At 42.9% G+C, this 24345-nt stretch overlaps 2 protein-coding genes across 7 annotated transcripts in view; one reads left to right on the top strand and one right to left on the bottom strand.

Annotated features, from left to right (window-relative positions):
• Positions 1-1431: 1431 nt before the first annotated feature.
• Positions 1432-24345, bottom strand: LOC132815846 (THAP domain-containing protein 2-like). Its single transcript, XM_060825153.1, has 4 exons — positions 24219-24345; positions 19155-19347; positions 17047-18217; positions 1432-4287 (listed from the first exon to the last, which is right to left on the bottom strand). Exons 1-3 carry the CDS (start codon positions 24287-24289, stop codon positions 17774-17776), a joined length of 708 nt encoding a protein of 235 aa, XP_060681136.1. The 5' UTR covers positions 24290-24345; the 3' UTR covers positions 1432-4287; positions 17047-17773.
• galnt11 (UDP-N-acetyl-alpha-D-galactosamine:polypeptide N-acetylgalactosaminyltransferase 11 (GalNAc-T11)) overlaps positions 23839-24345 on the top strand; it is a 171733-nt gene continuing 171226 nt past the window's right edge. For all 6 annotated transcript variants that reach the window (XM_060825151.1, XM_060825149.1, XM_060825145.1 and 3 more), the window contains exon 1: positions 23839-23941. The gene's annotated coding sequence lies outside the window, so the exon portion shown is untranslated. The remainder of the gene's footprint in view (positions 23942-24345) is intronic.

Genomic DNA, 24345 nt, shown 5'->3' with positions numbered 1-24345 from the left:
GTCTTTTCCCAAATCCCAGCACATTTTTCCTCTTCCAATTTCCTTTTGATAGCCCCAACTGAATTTGCCTCCACCATAGTTTCAAGTAGTGCACTGCAGACTGTAAACACTTGCTGTGTGTGAAAACCTTTCCTCATGTCGTTATTGCTTCTTTTGCCAATTACCTTAAGTCTGTGCCCTCTGGTTGTCCATCCTTCTACCAACAGGAGCAGCTTCTCTATATCTGCTTAGTTCTTCACTGTGGCTCGATTAAACTCCCTCCCTGACATCTGACTAAGTTCACTCTTTGGATTGTAGAAGTTCAAGCATGCAGGTTAGCATTACTTCTCAAGAGCAATTAAAGATGGGAAATAAATATAATGCTGGTATTCTGTGAACAAATAAAATTATAAATTTATTGACTTATTCCTGTTTTTGTATCAGTAGACCTACAAAAGGTTTGGTTAATGAGGTTTTCCCTTAGTTGCTCCACAGAAGCACTTAAATTTCACAAAAGGTACAATTTACTTTAGTCCCCTAGTTTGGCCCTTCCTGATGTTATTTATCTTTCTTACATCTTCAAGATGTGGATTACTGTTGCCCATTCCATATGGGCAGTGAATACTGACTGGGTAATTATGATAATAATTTAGCAAAATCTAACCTGTTCATTGACAATGTGTACATTGCTTCTGATGAGTCTTGTTGGAATTGTCAATCAGTAAACCCCTCTGTATCTGAAGGATATCTAAGTAAGTTATAATCTACGTGATCCTATCTTATTGAGGTCATCCAACAGTATAGGCAGAGGACTGAAACATACTGGTCTGTATAATCGGATATGAAGGACTAAATAGTCTCCAATGTAGACTGGTGAACTATGCCAATAAAGCACAGAATGTTCAACTCACTTGGAGGCATCACTAGGTGAGGATGTCATTCACCATGATTGTGATGTTCAATTTTACCATCACCAAATGGAAATTACTTCAGTTGGCTCTCTAAGATATATTCTAATAACTAGCACACATTTGACTTTCATTCTTGAAAGAATAACCCATACTGTGTGCACAAGATCAACCTGCAGTTAAGAGAATCCATGAATTATCTTACCAATTCCTCATTAAACATATCAATTTATTTGTCTCACTGGGTATCAATTAGGGATATGCTACTGGTATCACAACACGTCATATCTGTACTTACTTGCCATGTCTTCCTTGGTAAAAATGTAAACAGTTACAATTTAGGTTGGGCTGCACCAGGCGTGGGAAGAGTTTCTTGGCTAGATTACTCAGTGCCTTTTTATCGTACCCATGCAGTTGTTGTTTTTGGAACAGAAACATTTAACTTTTGTTTTGGTTCAGGAGTGATTGCTATAACAAATTGAGCCATAACATAGACATAAAAACTAGCAATCAGGCTTAAAATTTGAAGGAACAGATTCCAAAGTTTTTTTTTGAAAAAAGTACATTTTATTTAATTTGCCACAATAGTACAGTTCTCTGAACATCAACGATGAAGAAACAAAATAAAATTAATATTAAATGCTATGCCAGGATCTAAATGCATTTATAGCTGCAAACAATTACACCCAAGGGAATATACTTGCACACTCTTTAACTTCCTTTTTCTCCTTTTTAAGTAATCTGTAGGTTTTTCTTGAACTTTTAGCTGCTTCCATGAAGAAATAAGATCTCAACAATCTCCAAAATTCATTGCAGACTGTTCACAGGCTTCTGGTACAGGCAACCCCAAAAACTAAGTTTTGCTCTTCTGGATCATTTACACTTATTTACTGTAATGGTCTTTTTTTTAATATAGCCTTTGTTTCAATGTACAGTATAGCAGCAACAAGTGGTAGGATAGCACTTACAGTTGGTATCATATCACTGACTCGCAATCCATCACTTTATGGAGAATAGATAGTGAGTCACGATGTGCAAGGGATGACCAAAAGCCTAGAAAAGAGGTTTCTTCTTTTTGAGGAGATTTAAGTGGAGAATTGGGAGTTTAGGAAGGGATTTTCTGAGGGTACAAGCCAAGTCATCCATCAATTGTGAAGCATTGGGGAAGAATGCAAAATAAACAGGACTGAGTGGAGCAAAGTTTCAAATTCTGGAACAGCTGATTTGAATATACACTGATGCACATGTACTGTCTGTGTAAATGGCAGTCAGCATCTAAACTGATACACCTAAGTACATGTGAAGCATCATTTCATAGATTCTATAGAGCAAGTTGGCTGGCAATGAACTCCAATACCATATGAAGCAAACTGAATTCTTGAAGATGATGTTGAGTTTCAAGTAGTATGGATAGTCTCAGTGTATCAACATAACAGTAAATTATAAAGTATATAATGTCCAAGGTAGAAAGTAATTCCATAAAACATCTTGAAATTGGATTTGATTATTAACATGTATTTTTTTTAATGCAACATAAAACCTGTGATAGGACTACTGACTATTATTAGTCCATTTATCATGTTTTTCTGATACTTCCAGTATGGTTTGCATGCTACAAGTGTCAACCCGATTGCACCAGCTTCCAAAACATTTTTGTGGGTGTTCCCCTTCAATTGTTATTCTTGCAAAACGTCCTGATGAGTGCAAGGCGAAATGTTTTGACAAAGTGTCTTCTTCAGCAGTGAAAAAAAGTTTTGATTAACCATTTTCTTAAGGTACTCTTATTTGTATTTCAACATTAACTTTCATTCTTTTCCATTTCTGCAGCTTGGTTGTTGCTTTCTTGTCAACTATTTCTCATTCTCTCTGCTGAAATTGTCAATCTCAGTATCATTCCCTGTTTGATTCCTCAGTGTTGTGAGATAAAGTTACATTATGAACATATACATCTTTATCACATTGTGAAGTTTACTATGATCTGGAAAATCCTTTGGATTGAAATGATCAGCACGAAGAACTTTTTATAGTTTTCAATGTAATTCTTTTTGTTCTTCCTACACATCCTGTGCTTCCATCCAACCGCTTTGAGTAAGGATGAGACTAGGATGGACAGACATATAAATCCAGGGAGATCTATGCTGAATCAAAAGACTATTTTTTTTATTTTGAAACAGGTTCAAATGGTCTCTCACACTTATTCCAATTTTAGCAGCTTTTGTTAAGCACACACTGTGTCAAGCTGGCCAGTGAAGATCCTGCACAGTCTTGTCAGAAAGAAGAGAGGAACTTGGAACTCTCCTACTGAAGCAAGTGGGATGAGGCAGGTATCATCAAATCACAATTTAAAAATTTAGACTCTTTTTGTTGGGTATGGTAAGTTGAATAGATGGAGTCAAGAATGCTAATGAACTATCATCAAACTGAACAGCAGAACAGGCTCAAGGGGTGAATGATCCATTCCGGTTCCCATATCCCTGAACCCACGAACCTCGAATTGCCAGGGCACTGGATAAATGTTATCATTTTCCCCAAGAAGAGGTTATTTTCCTTTTGCTAGATTCCCAAAGCTCCCTATGCTATTTACAATCTTTCACTCAGTTTATGACGACAATTGACCTGTTCCCACTCTTCTTTTAAAATGACCAGCAGGATGAACTAGGAAATATTATACCTTTTCAAGTGCAGAATGGTGGCCATCCAGTTATTCAGGTTAAGTGGAACGGGGATAGGGTGTCAAAATTAAATGTCTCATCACCCAGTGTTCACAAATGTGCTCCTGCAATATTGATTGCTAGAACAAGAACAGCAAACCTGGTTGATTTTCCTCTTATGCTAAAGTATCATTGACAATTTTAGTCTTTCTTTTTGCAGCTCAGTTGAAAATTGGATTACTCAGCATTGACTGTGGATTGAACCTCAGACTTTGCACATCCGAATGGCTCTCCTACTGATTGGCTAAATTAATTCATTCTTCTGCTAGGACATCTTAAAATAATTTGTTTATGCAACCTATGTTCCGCTGGTACTGCAATATACACAGCAGACAACTAAACAAATCTGAAATGTGTTTTTAATTGTTCAAAGACATTACCTTCTTTCCCCCACACCCCACACACCCAATCCCTATGTGCAGTTGTGGTTTTGCTGACAGTGATGGGACATTTCCTCATTATTTCAAATTCTTATGGGGTGTCATGGCCTTTTACTGACCACAACTGCACTTACTTTTGCAACACACTTCATATTTACAGCAGGTATAATAAATTACACAGCAGCCACTTAGACTTAAAAGGAAGATGATTGAGTTTCTAGGAAAGGTGATAAACTGTAATTGTCATAGCTCCTCTGCTTGCTGAGCTCTTGTAGGTCCTTGGAACTTTGTGGGTTTCTGAGTAACTCCCTGAAAATGAAAGAATATGTGGAACTCAGACACAAATTGTCATTGTCAAAAGTATTAATTAGCTTCTCGTCCCAAAATAAGAAACAATAGATAAGATTATACAAGTGACCACATTGTCCAACAAATCCATGCTGACACTAACTCCATCTCATTTCTAAACTCTTTCTTCATCAATACAGGCAACAATGATATGGGTTATTTGAAGATATGGCCTTGACAGTTTAAATCTCCACAACATAGTACATCATGTCACCAGCACGATTATTGGCAAAATAACTTATAAAAGGTGTTGAAGTGATTTCACAGAATTGAAATATTTTTACAGCGCAGAAAAAGGCCATTCAACTTTGTGTGCCTGCACCAGGTCTCTGCGTGAGCAATTCATCTGTTGCCATTCTCCCATTTCCCCCCGGAACCCCCATATTCTTCCTTTTCAAATAATAGTCCAATTCCCTTTTGATTGCCTCCGTTGAACTTGGCTATACTCAGCCAGTGTATTCCAGATCTTAACGTCTTTCTGCATTAAAATGTGTTTCTTTATATAAATATGTTTCTTTTGCCAATTATTTCAAATCTGCGCTTTCTTCTCGATCCTTTCATAACTTTGAGCAGTTTCTTGTTATCCATCCAGTCCAAACCCCTCATGATTTTGAATACCATCAAAAACATCCCTTCTCAGCCATCTGTCCTCCAAGGAAAACAGTTCCAATTTCTCTACTTTATCTTCATAACTGAACTTCCTCATCCCTAGAATCTTTTGAATCTTTCCTGCAGTCTCCAAATGGTCTTTACATCCGTCGAAATACGCAGTGCCACTAATTGTAGATTATACTCCAACATAGGTTGAACTTATGACTTACAGAAGTCTTAGAGAAGCTCTTACTCTCTGTGCTCCTTTTAATAAAAGGTAGGACACTTTATTACCTGAGTTCTCAATCTGTCTTGCTAACTTCCATGATTTAGCCATAGTCTCTCTGCTTTTGTGTCTCCTTTAGAATTGTACCCTTTAATTTATATTGTGTCTCCATGTTCTTCTTACCAAAATGAATTACTTCACATTTCTCCACACTGAATGCCATCTGGGATTTCCCTGCCTATTCCACTAACTATTCTTCTTTCAGTTCACAATGCTTCAGAATTTTGCATCATCTGCAAACGTGCAAATTGTGTTTTGTCATTAACATATATCAGGAAAAGCATGGGTCCCAATACTGATCTCTGGCAATACTACTATAAATCTTCCTTCAGCCTGAAACATATCCATTAACTATTACTTTGTAACCTGTCGCTCAGCCAATTCTCTCTCCACGTTGGTGTTGTCCCTGTAATTCCATGGGCTACAACTTTGCTCACTGGGTTACCAAATACTTTTGGAAGCCCCAACTATATTACCCTCATTGACCTCTCAAAAATCTCCAGCTAGTTAATAAAACACCACTTTTCCTTCGGAAATCCATGTTAAATTTCCTTAAGTAACTCAACATGTGCCAGCCTTTCTGACCTCTCATGGCACATTTCTGTTCCACTAATAGGGATTTATGCAGCTCAATGATGCATCTCCAGCTGCACTGGCAGCTGAGCCTCCCTGGCATCTTTTTGCACTTTGCCACTTAGGCCAGACCAGCTTCATATTATTACCGTTTTGCTGTGCCATTTAGTAGATACAAAGCCAGAAGTTTCTCATTGGTATCAGCAGGCCTCAGTCAAGGGGGACAGCCTTCGCTCAGAGGATTCCCAGCACCGTGAATCCAGGGCAGCCTGAAACCAGTCCAGGGCCTTCTTGGTGTAGTCAGAGTCAGAATCCTCTCCTCATAATGTGAGGACCAAAATGAGAGGCAGCACACTAACTGTCTTAACTTACTTTGACCTATTTTGGGCTGTTTTCCTGCTGGAACAAGAGAGGGGCAGATATTTTATTCACTTGTGGGACATGGACATCACTGGCTGGCCAGTGTTTATTCCTCTGCCCAGTTGCTCAGCAAGATGGAGGTGAGCTGCTTTCTTGAACCACTGCTGTCCACATAATGTAGGAAGACCCAAAATTCCCGAGGGAGGAACTCAAACATTTTGATCCAGCCATACATAAGGAACAATGACATATTTCGAAGTCAGGATGATACGTGGGGAGGGGAACTTACAATTGATGGTGCCCTCCTATAGTGCTACCCTTATCCTTCTAACTGGAAGTAGTTGTGGTTTTGAAAGGTGCTGTCTAAGGATCTTTATTGAATGTCTACAGTGCATCTTGTAGATCGTACACACTGCTGCGATATTAAAGGAGATGTAAATGTGTGGCACAGCTGTACTTTTGTGGTAGGTGGGGAGCATGTGAGTTGTCAGGCAGAGGGTAAATAGGGTAAGTGATATCATGGGTGAGTGGGTGAATGTTGTAGGCAGTAGTGAGAGTGAATGATCCTTTGTAGAAAATTGGTACTGTTGCCAAGACAGAGTGAATGCGAACTGTCAGAGAGAAGCTGATGTCATGCATGTTGGTGGAGTGGAGAAGATCACTGATCTTTTTCCCACATCGCTGTGCATTCCTCCACATGTCTGAGACTGCTTTAACCTGGGTGGCAACCTCAAGACTGGCTGGCGTGGTTTTGTATTGTAGCTTCCCCAGCTGCTCCTGGAAGAACAGCAAAAGTTCTGCCTGTGCACCACCTCATCCAACAGGCCCTCCAGCGTGGGTGATGGCCTAATTGGATTAATCGTCTAGCAGTAGGATAATACTGAGAAACAGCACATGTTCTGTTGATTCTGGTTCGAAACCCACCAGGGTAGAATCAATTTCAATTATAAACTGGAAGTAAAAGTCTAACGATGACCACAAAATCATTGCTGATTGTCAGAAAAAGAAACCCTAAACTGGCCCCTGGGCAAATCAGGGATGGGGCAATAAATACTGGTCTAGCTAGTGATACCCTCATTCTAAGAATGCATTAAAGAAAAGGCCACTTTTCACAAAGCACAACACTGGTTTTCTCTGCTCTGCCATATCCACAGCAAATGTCAGAAATTAGGCAGAGCACCTCCAGACTAACTGTTTTGTCTTTGGGCACAACTGGTTTTTAAATATGGTGCCATTGTCAGGCTGGTCAGTTCTGGGGTTTCAGCTAAGTGATGAGTTGTTCTGGGATTGGTGTATAAGGTGGGACAGAAATTGGACATGATCGCAAGGTTTGTGAAGATTTGTAGCTCAGGTTGAGGTTTAGGGTGTAGGTTTGCTCGCTGAGCTGTAGGTTTGATATCCAGACGTTTCATTACCTGGCTAGGTAACATCATCAGTGGTGACCTCCAAGTGAAGCAAAGCTGTGGTCTCCTGCTTTCTATTTATATCTTTGTGGTGATGTCATTTCCTGTTCCTTTTCTGAAGGGTTGATAGATAGCATCTGGATCTATGTGCTTGTTTATGGCGTTGTGATTGGAGTGCCAGGCCTCTAGGAATTCTCTGACATGTCTTTGCTTAGCCTGTCCCAGGATAGATGTGTTGTCCCAGTCGAAATGGTGGTTTTTTTCATCCTTGTGTAGGGCTATGAGGGAGAGGGGGTCGTGTCTTTTTGAGGCTAGCTGGTGTTCATGTATCCTGGTGGCTAACTTTCTTCCTGTTTGTCCCACATAGTGTTTGTAGCAGTCCTTGCATGGAATTTTGTAGATGACATTGGTTTTGTCCATGGGTTGTACTGGGTCTTTTAAGTTTGTTAGTTTTTGTTTGAGAGTATTGGTGGGTTTGTGTGCTACTAGGATTCCGAGGGGTCTCAGTAGTCGGACTGTCATTTCTGAAACTTCTTTGATATATGGTAAGGTGGTTAGGGTTTCTGGCTGTGTTTTGTCTGCTTGTCGTGGTGTGTTTTTTGAGTATCTGTTCTTCTTGAATACATTGTATATAGGTGGTTCTCCTGTTTTTCGAAGTTCGTCTGTGCTGCAGTGTGTGGTGGTTCGTTGGAATAGTGTTCTGATACAGCTTCGTTTGTGTGTGTTGGGATGGTTCCTGGTGTAGTTGAGTATTTGGTCAGTGTTTGTCAGTTTTCTGTATACGCAGATTTGTAATTCTCACTTGTCCTTTCTTTCTACTGTGACGTCCAGAAATGTGAGTTTTTGAAAACGAACAGGAAATGACATCACCACAAACCCCAGGAACCCCATCCAGGAAAAAGATATAAATAGAAAGCAGGAGACAACAGCTTCACTTCACTTGTAGGTCGCCACTGATGATGTCACCTAGCCAGGTAATGAAATGTCTGGACATCAAACCTACACCCTAAATTGGACGTGATACACAACATATCAATCAGAATGGCAAGGAATGTGGCAAGTCTATTAAAATCTGGGCCTCACAGCATGAATCCCTCCAACTGGAGCAAAGCAACTACCAGTTAGCTAAAAAAGATTCAGCCCTATCACTATCATACAAAGGGAGTTGGTCCTAAGGTAGTATTTGTGCATCAATGGTTATATTCAGCTCTATGACTGTTCCTTTAGTGTTGCTGAGTCAAAGCCATAGTGCGCCCTCCCGAAATGCACGTGGCCAATAATAGCACATGAAGGCAGCTCATAAATGTCTATTCTAAGCATCTTGGGATGGGCAATAAATGTTACCCCAACCAGTGACCCCCACTGTAGAAAGAATAATTTTCCAGCGAGATTAGAGCTTTATATGAAACTGTTATTCGTTATTGCTGAGAGACCAATCTTCCGTGAGCTCAGGAATCTGATAAGAGAGTTGTGGAGCAGTGGCTGAGCAATTATGAGCCTCCTGGCGATTGGATCCAGGAATTTCATTTCAAGGTCAAGGTTGCATCAGGAGACGATTGCAGACCAACCATTTTCTGCTGTTATTATTTAAGTTCACCCCGCAGCTGTACAGCCACCTCCTTTTAGTGGTCGGGATGTGAAAATTCTGCAAGAGACGCACCTGTTACTAGCACAAATGCTTTATTCCTTTAATCAGTGGTATTGAGTAACTCACAAATTGGGTCAACTGCATTCTTGCTGCTGCCCAGAAGACATCATGCTGCTGCCCAGAAGACATCATTTTTGTGAAGCCACCCACTGGAAAAACTGTAGCTGTCGGCAACACATCAGCCCAGCTGCAGCACCCATACAGGGGTCATTTTGTTATCTCATACCTTTGGTATGAAGGGTATAAACATTTGATTTTACTACAACGTACCTTTTAAGGGAGAGAGGCAATGGCTTCATTGTATTACCATTGGACTTGTAATCCAGAGACACAGGAAATATTCAGGGATGGAGACTTGGGCAGGCTGAAATCATGCCACAGCAGATAATGAAATTTGGATTTAATTCTTAAAAAAATCCTGGAATTACATGTCTAATAATGATCATAAATCCACTATCAACTGTCATAAAAACCCACCTAGTTCACTGATGTCCTTCAGGGAAGGAAATTCTCCTTTGGTCTGGACTACATGTGACGCCAGACCCAAAGAAATATGGCTGCCTCTTTACTACCCCTCTGAAATAATCTACCAAATCAGTCAATTGTATCATTACACAAAAGAAAGCCTCAAAAAGGAATGAAACCAGATCGACATAGGAAATGACAACTGCCCTATCAACTCAAGGTAAGAGTGGCGTTGGAAAAGCAGAGTAAGTCAGGCAGCATCCGAAGAGCAGCAGCAGCCGCCTATCAATTCTGCTAAGTCCTCCTTACCAACATCTGGGATCTAGTACCAAATTTAGACTAGTCAAACATAGAGTCAAAGAGTCATAGAGATGTACAGCATGGAAACAGACCCTTCGGTCCAACCTGTCCGTGCCGACCAGATATCCCAACCCAATCAAGTCCCACCTGCCAGCACTAGGCCCATATCCCTCCAAACCCTTCCTATTCATATACCCATTCAAATGCCTCTTAAATGTTACAATTGTACCAGCCTCCACCACATCCTCTGGCAGCTCATTCCATACACGTACCACCCTCTGCTTGAAATAGTTGCCCCTTAGGTCTCTTTTATATCTTTCCCCTCTCACCCAAACCTAGGCCCTCTAGTTCTGGACTTCCTGACCCCAGGGAAAAGACTTTGTTCACTTATCCTATCCATGCCCCTCAATTTTGTAAATCTCTATAAAAGGTCACCCCTCAGCCTCTGACGCTCCAGGAAAAACAGCCCCAGCCTGTTCAGCCTTTCCCTATAGTTCAAATCCTCCAACCCTGGCAACGTCCTTATAAATATTTTCTGAACCCTTTCAAGTTTCACAACATCCTTCCAATAGGAAGGAGACCAGAATTGCACGCAATATTCCAACAATGGCCTAACCAATATCCTGTACAGCCGCAACATGACTTCCCAACTCCTGAACTCAGTACTCTGACCAATAAAAGGAAAGCATACCAAACGCCTTCTTCACTATCCTATCTAACTGCGACTCCACTTTCAAGGAGCTATGAACCTGCACTACAAGGTCACTTTGTTCAGCAACACCTTACCATTAAGTGTATAAGTCCTGCTAAGATTTGCTTTCCCAAAATGCAGCACCTTGGATTTATTTGAATTAAACTCCATCTGCCACTTCTCAGCCCATTGGTCCATCTGGTCCAGATCCTGTTGTAATCGGAGGTAACCCTCTTCACTGTCCACTACACCTCCAATTTTGGTGTCATCTGCAAACTTAGTAACTGTACCTCTTATGCTCGCATCCAAATCATTTATGTAAATGACAAAAAGTAGAGGACCCAGTACCCGATCCTTGTGGCACTCCACTGGTCACAATCTAAAAACAACCCTCGACTACCACCTTCTGTCTTCTACCTTTGAGCCAGTTCTGTATCCAAATGGCTTGTTCTCCCTGTATTCCATGAGATCTAACCTTGCTAATCAATCAGTTTCCCATGGGGAATCTTGTCGAACACCTTACTGAAGTCCATATAGATCACATCTACTGTTCTGCCCTCAATCTTCTTTGTTACTTCTTCAAAAAAATCAAGTTTGTGAGACATGATTTCCCATGCACAAAGCCATGTTGACTATCCCTAATCAGTCCTTGCCTTTCCAAATACATGTACATCCTGTCCCTCAGGATTCCCTCCAACAACGTGCCCACCACTGAGGTCAGGCTCACCGATCTATAGTTCCCTGGCTTGTCTTTACCGCCCTTCTTAAACAGTGGCACCTTTGCCAGACCCCAGACTTCCAGTACCTCACCTGTGACTATCGATGATACAAATAGGGCCTCAGCAAGAGGCCCAGCAATCACTTCTCTAGCTTCCCACAGAGTTCTCGGGTACACCTGATCAGGTCGTGGGGATTTATTCACCTTTAACCGTTTCAAGACATCCAGCACTTCCTCCTCTGTAATTTGGACATTTTGTAAGATGTTACCATCTATTTCCCTACAGTCTATATCTTCCATATCCTTTTCTATAGTAAATACTGATGCAAAATATTCATTTAGTATCTCCCCAATTGTCTGTGTCTCCACACAAAAGCCGCCTTGCTGATCTTTGAGGGGCCCTATTCTCTCTCTAGTTATCCTTAATATTTTTGTAAAAACAACAGCCTGATAATTCCATAAGTATGCCTATATATCTCTCAGACAGTGCCCCAGGCACCACTGTCACCACCCCGGAGATATGTTCTGTCCCAAAGGTAGGATAAACCTAGCAGAGATGGCACCTGTCCTGAAGCAGCTTAGCTATGGGCATGGCAATTTTTGGAGCACAAGTCTTCTGGACTGTTCAGATAAAGCAAAGTACTGTGGATGCTTGAAATCTGAAGTAAAAACAAAGTGCTGGAGAAACTCAGCAGCTCTGGCAGTATGGGTGGGGAGAGAAACCAGAGTCCAGTATGATTCTTCAGAACTGAAAAGGGGTGGAAAATGGTTGTTTATTCGTTGCTTTTTGAAAGAAGGGCAAAGGGAACAGATTTGCACTGGATCTCTGCACAAAGACAGGAGGGATGAACGAGAAATAAGAGATGTGCAGAATGGGTGTAAACTGGGTGGAAGGGAGAGAATGGGTCTTCTCTACTAAGAGCAGAGCTGTGGGATGGTAGGGGAGGAAGAAAATGTTCTCCATTTTTTTTTACACTACGTGTAGTTGCCCCAAAATTCCATGCATGGTGATTGGTGTCAGCATGCCAATCATGGCATTGGCTTCCAGTTCCAGAAGTTGCTGCCACCCAATCCCCATTCTTCAACTGGAAAGAACATGAGAAAGTACGCTGGTTGCTATATCTGGTCAGAGCCATACAACGCAAAGATTTTATCAGTGTAAAGGTGGGACTTAGTCCATATCGAGACAATGTATTTATCACTCTTACCAATACTGCTATGGACAGGTGCTTCTGCAGGCGGCAGATTTGTGAGGATGAGGTCGGGTGTGTTTTTCCCTCGTATGTTCCCTCGTCACCTGCTGCAGACCCAGTCTGTCCTTAAAGTGACCAGCTCAGTTCAGCTAAGCCACTCTTGGTGAGAGACATTGAAGTTCTCTAATAGAGCACATTTCGTGCTCTTGCCACTCCCTATGCTTCCTCCAGGTGGTGCTCACCGTGGAGCAGCACTGATTATCAGCCAAGGGCAAGGTTTGTGGTAACCAGCAGGAAGTTTCCTTGCCCATGTTCAGAGCCACACAACACCAGAGTGTTACTCTCAGGACCATTTCCTCCGGGCTGTATCCCACTGTGGTGCCATCTATCGAAAATATGGATAATTTTTTTTAACAACATAAACATCAGGGCAAATCCAACCCAACCAATTACTGTCCCATCAGTCTACTCAGTTGAAAGTAAAGTGATGGAAGGTGTCATCAAAAATACTATGAGTTGGTACTTTCGCAGCAATAACCTGTTCATTGATCCCCTGTTTAGGTTCTGACCTCATCACAACCTTGGTTAAAGTTGGACAAAACAGCTGAATTCCAGAGGTGTTGTGAGTGTGATAGTCCTTGACATCAAGGCCACATTTGACCAAGTGTGGTGTCTAGAAGCCTGAACAAATTGGAGTCAATGGGAATCAGGGAATAAACTGCCCACTGGTTGGAGTTATACCTAGCACACAGGAAGATGGCTGTGGTTGTTGGACATCAGCTCCAGAACTCCTCAGGGTAGTGTACTAGACCTAAACATCTTCAGCTGCTTCATCAAAAATGACCTTCCCTCTATAAGGTCAGATGTAGGGATGTTTACTGATGATTGCATGAACATTCAGCACCATTTGCAACTCCTCAGATACCGATGCAGTACATGTTCAGATGCAGAAAAGTGTGAACAATATCCAGACTTGGGCTGATAATTGGTAAGTAACATTCTTACCATACAAGCGCCGACAATGATCAAAATCTCATGACTGTTCCCTGATAATCAATGGTATTTCCAACACTGAAGCTGCCTAGGGATTACCAGAAACTGAAATTGACTAACCATATAGTTATTGTGGCCACAAGAACAGGTTAGAGGCTTGGAGTCACCCAGTGAGTAACCACCTCCTGACCCCCAAAGCCTGTCTGTTACATACAAAATACAAGTCAAGAGTGTGATCGAAAACTCCCCACTTGCCTGGATGAGGGCTGTACCAACTTGACACCATCCAAACAAAGCAACCCAATTGATTTGAACCACATCTAAACATTCACTCTCTTCAACACCTGTGCTCAGTAGCAATAGTGAGTACATCCTACAAGATGCATCACAAAACTCTTTAAACAGCACCATTCCGAGATCACAACCACTCCATCTAGAAATTCAAGGGCAGCATGGGAATACTATTACCTGCCAGCTCCCCTCCAAGCCACTCACCATCCAGACTTGAAATCATTGCTGTTCCTTCAGTGTCACTCAGTCAAAATCCTGGCACTCCATTGTTGATGGCATTGTGGGTCTATGTACATCAAATGGACTGGAGTGGTTTGAAAAAGTAACACACTGCCACCTTCAAGGGAAAAATGATGGCGCAGCCAGCGATGCAGACACCCCTCAAAATTAATTAAAAATGTGGTTAAACTTTCAATTTAATCTAAAAATATCCCCATAGCCACTTCAGGTTTTTTTAATACATAGAGTCATAGAGATGTACAGCATGGAAACAGACCCTTTGATCCAACCCGTCCATGTCGACCAGATATCCCAACCCTGCTAACTCTTGAATCAATGGGTTACAGGTTTGTTTTATGTTGTTATTCCTTTTTTAATGCCTCATCCAAGTGAACAGTACATAGGACAAACTGTAGAATATGTGTAGAACATAGAACATCATTGTAGTACAGGCCCTTCGGCCCTCAATGTTGCGTCGACCTATGGAACCAATCTGAAGCCCATCTAACCTACACTATCCTATTCTTACCTATATGCCTACCCAATGACAATTTAAATGCCCTGAAAGTTGGGGGAGTCCACTACCGTTGCAGGCAGTGCGATCCATGCCCCTACTACTCTCTTGAGTAAAGAAACTATCTCAGACATCTGAGCTATATCTATCACCCCTCAATTTAAAGCTATGGCCCTTCGTTCTAGCCATTGCCAACCGAGGAAAAAGGCTCTCGTTGTCCAACCAAACCCTCTGATTATCTTATATGTTTCAGTTAAGTCACCCCTCAACCTTCTCAAGTCCCTCAGCCTTTCCTCGTAAGACCTCCCCCCCCCCATCTCTCAGCTCAGTTCTGCAGCTTATCCATGTCTCTCTGTAACCCACAACATCCTTCAGCACTATCCACAACTCTACCGACCTTAGGTGTCATCCGCAAATTTACTAACCCATCCTTCTTTGCCATCATCCAGGGCATTTATATAAATGACAAACAACAGTGGACCCAAAACAGATCCTTGCAGTACCCCACTAGTAACTGAACTCCAGGATGAATATTTTCCATCAATCACCACCCTCTGTCTTCTTTCAGCTTGTCAATTTTTGATCTAAATCACCCTCAATTCCATGCCTCCGTTTTTTGTGCAATAGCCTATCGCAGGGAACCTCATCAAATGCCTTACTGAAATCCACATACACCACATCAATCGCTTTACCCTCATCCACTTGCTGGGTTACCTTCTCAAAGAACTCCATAAGGTTTGTGAGGCACAACTACCCTTCACAGAAGATTATAAATCATATCTCTTGTAACACTTTCCAAAAACTTTACCCACAACCGAAGCAAGGCTCATAGGTCTATAATTTCCAGGGTTGTCTCTACTCCCTTTCTTGAACAAGGGAACAACATTTGCTAGCCTCCAGTCTTCTGACACTATTCCTATAGACAGACAACGAAGGCATAAAGATCAAAGCCAACGGCTCAGCAGTCTCCTCCCTGGCTTCCCAGAGAATCCTCTGATAAATCCTATCCAGCCCAGGGGACTTACCTATTTTTCACACTTTCCAGAATTGCTAACATCTCCTCCTTATGCACCTCAATCCCATCTAGTTTTGTAGCTTGTATCTCAGTATTCTCCTCGACCAGTCTTTTTCTAGTATATTGCTGACAAAAAAGTATTCATTTAGCACTGCCATATTTCCTGACTCCAGGCACAACTTCCTACTATTTTGCTTGATTGGCCCTAATCTTATTCTTATCATTCTGTTGTTCCTGATTCAGCTATAGAAAGCCTTAGGATTTTCCTTGATCCTATCAGTCAATGACTTGTCATGTCCCCTCCTGGCTCTTCTTAGCTCTCTCTTTAGGTCTTTCCTGGCTAACTTGTAAGTCTCAAGCGCTCTAACTAAGCCAGCACATCTCTTCCGAACATAAACTACCTTCTTCCTCATGAAGACAGATTCAACTTCCTTAGTAAAGCACAGCTCGACACCTTCTTCCATGCTTGACAGGTACATACTTATTTGGGACCCACAGTAGCTGGTCCTTGAATAAATTCCACATTTCAATTGTGCCCAACTCCTGCAGTTTCCTTCCCCATCCTATGCATCCTAAATCTTGCTTAATTGCATCATAATTGCCTTTCCCCAAGCTATAAATCTTGCCTGTGGTATATGCCTATCCCTTTCCAACACTAAAGTAGACATAACCAAATTGTGGTCGCTATCACCAAAGTGCTCACCTACCTCCAAATCTAACACCTGGCCTGGTTCATTACCCAGTATCTAATCTAATGTGGCCTCACTCCTTGTCAGCCTGTATACATACCATGTCAGGAAACCCTCCTCCACACATTGGACAAAAACTGACCCATCTAAAGTACTTGAACTATAGTTTCCCAGTCAAGAATGCTATTTAACCACAAGTGGCATAGCCTTGAATTTAGTCATCATTCTGCATTTTCAGTGCCAGTTCCAGGATAGAAATCCATGTGTCAGGGGAAATAAGAGCACTCATTTGCTCCGACACCATCTTTGACTGGGATCACCTCATTGTGTATGGATTAAGCATAGAGATTGGCAAGCCTCCTTGCCTGTATGACTCAGCAACTCATTGCTCCCTGATAAAGACAATCAGAGCTTCTTTGGGTCAGACTTAAAACTGAAAAGCTTTTATAAAATATAAAATGCTTACAGATTATGAGCAGACACTTGGCCTGTCAATTACTTCTGCTGCTGAATGAATGGCAATATTTCAAGGTACAAGCTCCTCTAGTCACACAAGAGCTAACAACACATTAAATGAGTACTGGTCATTATCTTACACTGTCAAGAGTTGTTTTTTCCGGTCTGCTAATTGCAAGGAGTATGGCTTGCCCCGTTGGTTGGCTTAAGCACTTAATGCACTCTTAATAGATTTCCAGAACTTCACAATAATAGTTTATTTGCCATTTTAAAAATTGAATTTCTAAAATATCTATCAGCTTGGTAATGACCTACCGCCACAGTCGATTCTGAAGACTGCATCTGCTTGGGCCCTTCAGGTGGAGGTATAGATGCCTGTAACATTTGCAAAGACGTAGGAGTCTGATTTCTGGTTATACCTATTAGCGATGATATTCTATTCAGTTAGTAGGGCAAACACTTCTTCGCTTGCTTATGGCTGGCTGTAAAAAGCCTGCATGAAATGGATCAGGTGCAGTCTCAATCCAACTTGTGGTGTGTGCAAGTACACAGGTCTATTGACATAGGAAACAAAAACATTATTCTGGTGCAGAGGGTTGCCCTTCTGAGGCTGGTGTCAAGGCACATAGTCGGCTAGTAATTTGTCAGGACCCACTGAATAACAGAGTCATGGCACTGTTCAAGTTAACTGGCCAATACTTCCTGGCATGCCATGATAGGGAAAGTATCTAATCTGGCCATGCTTTGTGAGCAGATGTCTGTTGTCACTAAATCATACACCAATGTCCCCTGTAACATCAGCTGCACTACTTGGCTACATTTCAAGTCTAACAAATGCAATGTGCATCACTCAAATGTTTTTATATCGACTGCTGAAGCAAACAACAACCAATAAACCAAAGCATCCAAGCGTTGCAGAGTTTGGTAGGTGAAAGGTTTGATCAAAACATTCACTCCTGTGCTTTTGGGTCAAAAGAAATGGACAGTAAAAGGAAGCCTCGTCTGGTCAGTGTACCCACACACTTGTGAAAGTTCAGTCAGTTCATCTGCCTTTAAATGATTCATCAGTCAAGACAGACTGAACAAGCTCTGCTCCTTTGCCCTTAGGCAACAAGTTTCTTTCTTTCAAGTCTTCAAGCAGGTTGCTGATGCCTCTCCATTTCTTGACCACTCGACGTTCTCTCTGCCTGCTGATTCTTATTTGTTGGCGGAGGTAGTCCACTTCATCCTGCAACTGGAATACCTTCCTCTTGGCCACGACAGGATTAGCCAAACAATAGCTATGTTCTTGGAAAACTTCTGTACTGCTGGTGGTGCAAGGACTGGTACTGGTGCTAGTGCCAGTAGTCCGAGTGCTAGTACTAATAGTCCTAGTGTTGGTGCCAGTTGTCCGAGTGCTCGTGCCAGTACTACTGCTAGACTTGGATGGGTCCTGTTGGTTACTGATACCTGCAGAGGTCAAAGGGGTTTTCCTGGATACTAGTTTCTGTGTAAAAAAAAACAAAAATAATGTTATAACATCCAGCTGTGGGTGGGATGCTATTAACTAGAGTAGGGTCAGCTACAGTTAAGGCCAATCCCTGCTTGTCCAAGATATTTTAATGGACAGCATATAGTGAGCAGGAGGCTCAGCTGGTTACCATATTTCTATCAAGTTATACTGAGAAGGATTATAGTGACTAGACTGTTAATTGGAGTCCACTGCTCAAATCAAGTCAATTCGTCACTGAAAGGGGACCCAGTTTTGAAGCTTGCCAATGGCTGTATCATATTAGTTTTCCTTCCATCCACACTGTTGTTTATTGCTTCTTTCTCACCACAATCACATCAGATTGCTGGCCCCAGTTCGGAATGTGCCTTGCTGATAAATTTTAATTCTGATTCTGTTTGGAAATGGGTGAAGGAAGAAAGTGACAGAGGGAAGCAAGGGGATGCAACAGGGACATGGATGGATGGAGCATCTTCAACTCCACAAAATCCAGCCAGATATACTTTAGGGATGGACTAAACTGGGTCCATAATCTCTGGTCTTTTGGGGTCACCTCACTGAAAAATGCAAGATTCTGAAGGCAGTTATCCCTGCAGCATGCTAGGAAATCTAGAACACAGGGCAGTCAATCAGGATAAAGGGCTGGTCATTTAGGACAGAAGTGGAAAGATTTCCTCACCCAGAAGGTCGTGAACCTATGAAATTTTCTGCCCCTGGATTGTGGATTTTCCTTCATCCTATATTTAAGGCTGAGATAAACAGATATTTTCTCTCTCAGGAAGTTGTGGGTAGTGAGCAGAAGAGTGGAATTGAAACTGAAGATTAGCCATGACTTTATTCAAGGAGCCATACAGTCTACTCCTGCCCCTATTTCCTAGGTTTACAACTAGCACAGGGCTTTTAAAGTGGAGCACGACCAAGATCCAGACCTTACATTTTGCATGTGTGGTGGGAAGTCAAATATTGTAGGGACAGCATCTTCTCGCAGGCGCCTAGTTTGTCCTGTCCGGTCAAAGCATGTTTGCTCAAAATGTTTCGAGCAAAGGAAGGTGTGTTTGCTTGGCTTGAAGTTTTCACGTCGAACAAGCCGTATCCATTCTGTCCGTCTCCAAGGGTTAGATGGAAACCTTAAAATAAAACAAAAACACAGGAAATAGTTTTCTTTCTCTGATATACAAATTTGTACATTCAAGCTTTTCAAAAATGTATTTTTTTTCAAATTATGAGGGCCTTTGATAAGAGTGGAAATGGAGAAATTGTTTCTGCAGATGTGAGGGCTAGTAAGCAGAGATCACAGATTTTAGACAATTAAAGATGGATTGGAGTTTTGTTGCTTTTTTAATAAAAGTACAGAAAATTGCTGTGATTGGAAATGCACTGTAAGATTTAAGGAAACAGATTGAATAGCAACTTTCAAAAAGATGAGAGAAAAGTCATTGGACTCGAAACTTTAACTCTGTTTCTGTTTCCACAGACCTGCTGAGTTTCTTTAGGACTTTCTATTTTTATTTCAGTTTCCAGAATCTGCAGTATTTTATCTTTATTTTAGAAAATGAATTAGAGTGTGAGATAGCTGCACAACATAAATATAAAAATCGAGTAGACTTTAAAACGTAGGGATTTGATTCACCCCTTCTCCCCAGTTTGTAACAGATAACAGAGGGTTGATGAGAAAAGTGGTTATGATGTGTGCACATGGACTTCTAAAAGGTATTTGATAACATGTTACATTTGTGACCAAAGTTAGAGCTTATGAAATGATAGACAGTAGCAACATGGATTCAAAATTGGCTGAGTGACAGGAATCTGATTGGAACAAAATTTACAGTGGAGTTTCCCAGGTTGGAATTCAGAATCCTGCTCTGCTTGATATATATTATTGACCTAGACATTAGTAGACAGGACACAATATAAAAACTTCTGGATGATACTAAACTTGGAAATATTATGAACCAGAAAGACAATATAGAACTTCAAAAAGAATATATATATAGGTTGACAGAATGGACGGACAAGTAATTAATATTGTAAATGTAGAGAAGTGTGAAGTGATTCATTTTGTTAGGAATAACACAGACATGGTCTACAATTAAAGGCTACAATTCTAAAAAGAGGTACAGAAGGAGACAATCCTGGATGTACATGTGCATAAACCATTGAAAATGGTAGGATAGTCTAAGAGCACAGTCAATAAAGCATACAGCATTCCAGGCTTTATTTACAGTGCCACAAAAGGTAACCTGCACAAATCAGCACCATACTTTAGAAGGATGTGAAGGCAGCAGTGAGAGTGCAAGAAAGATTTGTGAAAATGGTTCCAGGGATGAGGAAATTCAGTTATAGAAAGATTGGAGAGTTCTAATTTTTCTCTTTGAAGTAGAGGTGCTTTGATGTCTTTAGAAGCTGCTTTGATTAGATTCCCTGCAGGACGGAACAAGTCCACACCAACCCTCTGAAGAGTAACAGTCCTAGACCCATTCTCCTACTCTATATTTACCCCTGACTAATGCATTTAACGCGATGGGCAATTTAGCAATGCCAGTTCACCCAACCAGCACATCTTTGGATTATGGGAGGAACCCCATGCAGAGACGGGAGAATGTACAAACTCCACACAGTCGCCTGAGGCAGGAATCGAACCCAGCTGACTGGCGCTGAGGCAGCAGTGCTTTGGGGAAATCAACTTGACAGACTTGGAGAAATCTTCGAGTAAAAAATGAGGTCTGCAGATGCTGGAGATCACAGCTGCAAATGTGTTGCTGGTCAAAGCACAGCAGGTTAGGCAGCATCTCAGGAATAGAGAATTCGACGTTGAGCATAAGCCCTTCATCAGGAATAAGAGAGAGAGCCAAGCAGGCTGAGATAAAAGGTAGGGAGGAGGGACTAGGGGGAGGGGCGATGGAGGTGGGATAGGTGGAAGGAGGTCAAGGTGAGGGTGATAGGCCGGAGTGGGGTGGGGGCGGAGAGGTCAGGAAGAGGATTGCAGGTTAGGAGGGCGGTGCTGAGTTGAGGGAACCGACTGAGACAAGGTGGGGGGAGGGGAAATGAGGAAGCTGGAGAAATCTGAATTCATAAAGTGTTAACTCCCCCTCCCACTCCACCGAGGACATGCAAGTCCTTGGACTCCTCCACCGGCAGAACACAACTACACGACGGCTGGAGGAGGAGCGCCTCATCTTCCGCCTGGGAACCCTCCAACCACAAGGTATGAATTCAGATTTCTCCAGCTTCCTCATTTCCCCTCCCCCCACCTTGTCTCAGTCGGTTCCCTCAACTCAGCACCGCCCTCCTAACCTGCAATCCTCTTCCTGACCTCTCCGCCCCCACCCCACTCCGGCCTATCACCCTCACCTTGACCTCCTTCCACCTATCCCACCTCCATCGCCCCTCCCCCTAGTCCCTCCTCCCTACCTTTTATCTCAGCCTGCTTGGCTCTCTCTCTTATTCCTGATGAAGGGCTTATGCTCAACGTCGAATTCTCTATTCCTGAGATGCTGCCTAACCTGCTGTGCTTTGACCAGCAACACATTTGCAGACTTGGAGAAATGCTAATTTTGTTTAATTGTAATTTGAATTCCTGATCCTATATCCACTTCTTTATAAAGATTCCACCTCTGTAACGTCACCCGTGACTTTTATATTTCAGACTATGTATTTTTGAAATCCATTCTTCAGTCTTCCAAAACTCTACTGGCCACTCTTCCATTTGCCAACTCCTCTCTGAAGTTTGTTTTCAAAATCTGTTATTGTGAGCACCCTGTGTTTTTCAGTTCATGTTCTTTTTAATTTTTTTTGCATGACTGTGCCCATCCATTACATGTAACCAAATACAGGCTAATCAATACTTCGAGCTGTCATCTTCATAGCCTAGCTAATTTCTCCCAGCTCCCACAATCTCTTTGACCAAGCCTCTAATAACTCTTGCAGAGTCTTAAAATGATCCGATAAAAATCTCTAATAATGCTTGCTAACCTCCCTGATTTGAGTTTGAGTTGATTTAAAGTAGAGATATACAGCATAAAAACAGACCCTCGTCCATCCTAACCAGATATCATAAATTAATCTAGTCCCATTTGCCAGCATTTAAGATTAGATGAGATTCAGTATGCAAACAGGCCCTTCAGCCCAACAAGTCCACACCGACCCTCCGAAGTGTAACCCTCCCAGACCCATTCCTCTACCCTATATTTACCCCGACTAATGCACCCATCACTATGGGCAATTTAGCATGGCCAATTCACCTGACCTGCATATCTTTGGATTGTGGGAGGAAACCGGAGCACCCGGAGAAAACCCATGCAGACGGGAATCGAACCAGAGTCCCTGGGGCTGTGAGGTTGCAGTGCTAGCCACTGAGTCATCGTGCTGCCCCATTTAGCCCATATCCCTCTGAACACATCCTGTTCATGTACCCATCCAGATGCCTTTTAAATGATGTAATTGTGCCAGCCTCCACCACTTTCTCTGGCAGCTCATTCCATAGGACCAAAAGTTGCTCCTCAAGTCCCTTTTAAGTCTCCCCCCACCCCTCACCCTAAACCTCTGCCCTCTAGTTTTGGACTCCCCTACACTGCGAAAAAGACCTGACTATTCACCCTATCCATCCCCTCATGATTCCATAAACCTTTATAAAGGTCACCCCTCAAACGCTGATGGTTCAGGAAAGATAGCCCCAGTCTGCTCAGCCTCTCCTTACAGCTCAAACCCTCCAAACCTAGCATAAATCCTTGTACATCCTTATATAAAATGACAAAAAAAGCGGTGGACCCAGAACTGATCCTTGCATCACAGGCCCTCCAGTCTGAAAAATAACCCTCCACCACCATCTTCTAGCTCCTGCATTCAAGCCAATTTTTTAAATGCAAATATATAGCTGTCCCTAGATTCCAAATGATCTAATCTTACTAACCAGTTCTACCATGTGGTGGAACCTTGTATGATCCATTGCCTGTCCATATAGACTTCCGTATAGCAAAAAATTTACGTCATTACCATTGTAACAGCAGTTGCTATATAATTACAAACACGGTGCCGTAAGAGAGGCGCGACAAGGTTGGGAGACGAGGTGAAGGGCCATAAGCAAGTGCAGAGGTGGGGAGGCACCAAACGGCAGTTACGAGGGGGCGGGGCCCAAAGATGAGGCGAGGAAGGGGGCGGCACCAAACTGCCAGGATAATGAGGCGAGACCCGAGGGGGCGGGACCAAATAACGGCGCTCGGGGGCGGGGCCAAGGGAGAGCGAGAAGGAGGCGGGGCTAAGGTAGAGGCGTGGGACAGCGGTGAGGGCGGGGTTGAGGAGAGGAGACCAGAAGGGCAGGTCTTTGAGGGAGGGAAAGAGCGCCGAGAAGGGCGGGTCGACTCGGGGTGGGAGACGGTGTTGGGGAAAGGCGGTCCGGGTGTGGATAGGGTAAGGGTAAGGGCGGGCCCGATGGATAGGCGGGGGGATGGCGCGATGTACCCCACTTGTCCTCCTTCCCGCACCTTTCGGTCCGTAACCAACGTCTACCGGAAGTGATTCCGTCAAAGCGCGCGCGCACCGGGACCCGTACTTCCGGCTGTACCTCCCCTCCCCCACATGCCGTCAGCTCCCCCTCTCTTTCCAACCACCACCCCCCCCTCCCTCCGCCATCCATATCGGAAAGTGTCAGAGCCAAAAAAAAATTAATATGCCGCATGCGGCGGCGGCGGCAGCAGCGACAGACTTCAATGCCCTGACTGCCAGGTAGGCCCCGCACTGACACTCCGCACGAACTCTAACTCTTGACGAAGAAGAAAACGGGATGGGGGTAAAAGTCACGCAAAAAAAAATAAACCGCCCTCCTCACTCATAGGTAGGGAGAACGCAGGCGGCCGCCATGGGAACGCCGCTCGAGATAAACAGGCTGCAGGCCCGGGCTCAACCGTCGTTTGTGGGGGTGGGGGTGACCTGTCCGCTCGCCCCTCCCTCCCCCTTCATCCTTAACACGGCAAATCACGGTTTTTTCTCTCTCCTCACCCACCTGTGGAAGCTGGTGTTGGTGTTTTTTCTGTACACCGCTGTACATCCGTAGGCCGCGCAGCTGGTTGGCATCTTAGCGAGACGTTTACTTCCAAACACCAAGTCCACCGCCACCTCCCTCCCTTTTA

Source organism: Hemiscyllium ocellatum, chromosome 5, assembly GCF_020745735.1.
Source record: "Hemiscyllium ocellatum isolate sHemOce1 chromosome 5, sHemOce1.pat.X.cur, whole genome shotgun sequence".
Classification (NCBI taxonomy): Eukaryota; Metazoa; Chordata; class Chondrichthyes; order Orectolobiformes; family Hemiscylliidae; genus Hemiscyllium; species Hemiscyllium ocellatum.
This window is presented reverse-complemented; position numbering and strand designations above follow the sequence as displayed.

What these genes read in the sequence shown, in the direction of transcription:
- LOC132815846 (XM_060825153.1), bottom strand. Translation starts at nt 24,289, where the DNA reads ATGCCAACCAGCTGCGCGGCCTACGGATGTACAGCGGTGTACAGAAAA. An exon ending in ACCAACACCAGCTTCCACAG is followed by an intron (nt 19,348 to 24,218) that starts GTGGGTGAGGAG and finishes TTTTATTTTAAG; the next exon opens with GTTTCCATCTAACCCTTGGA. An exon ending in TCCCACCACACATGCAAAAT is followed by an intron (nt 18,218 to 19,154) that starts GTAAGGTCTGGA and finishes TTTTTTACACAG; the next exon opens with AAACTAGTATCCAGGAAAAC.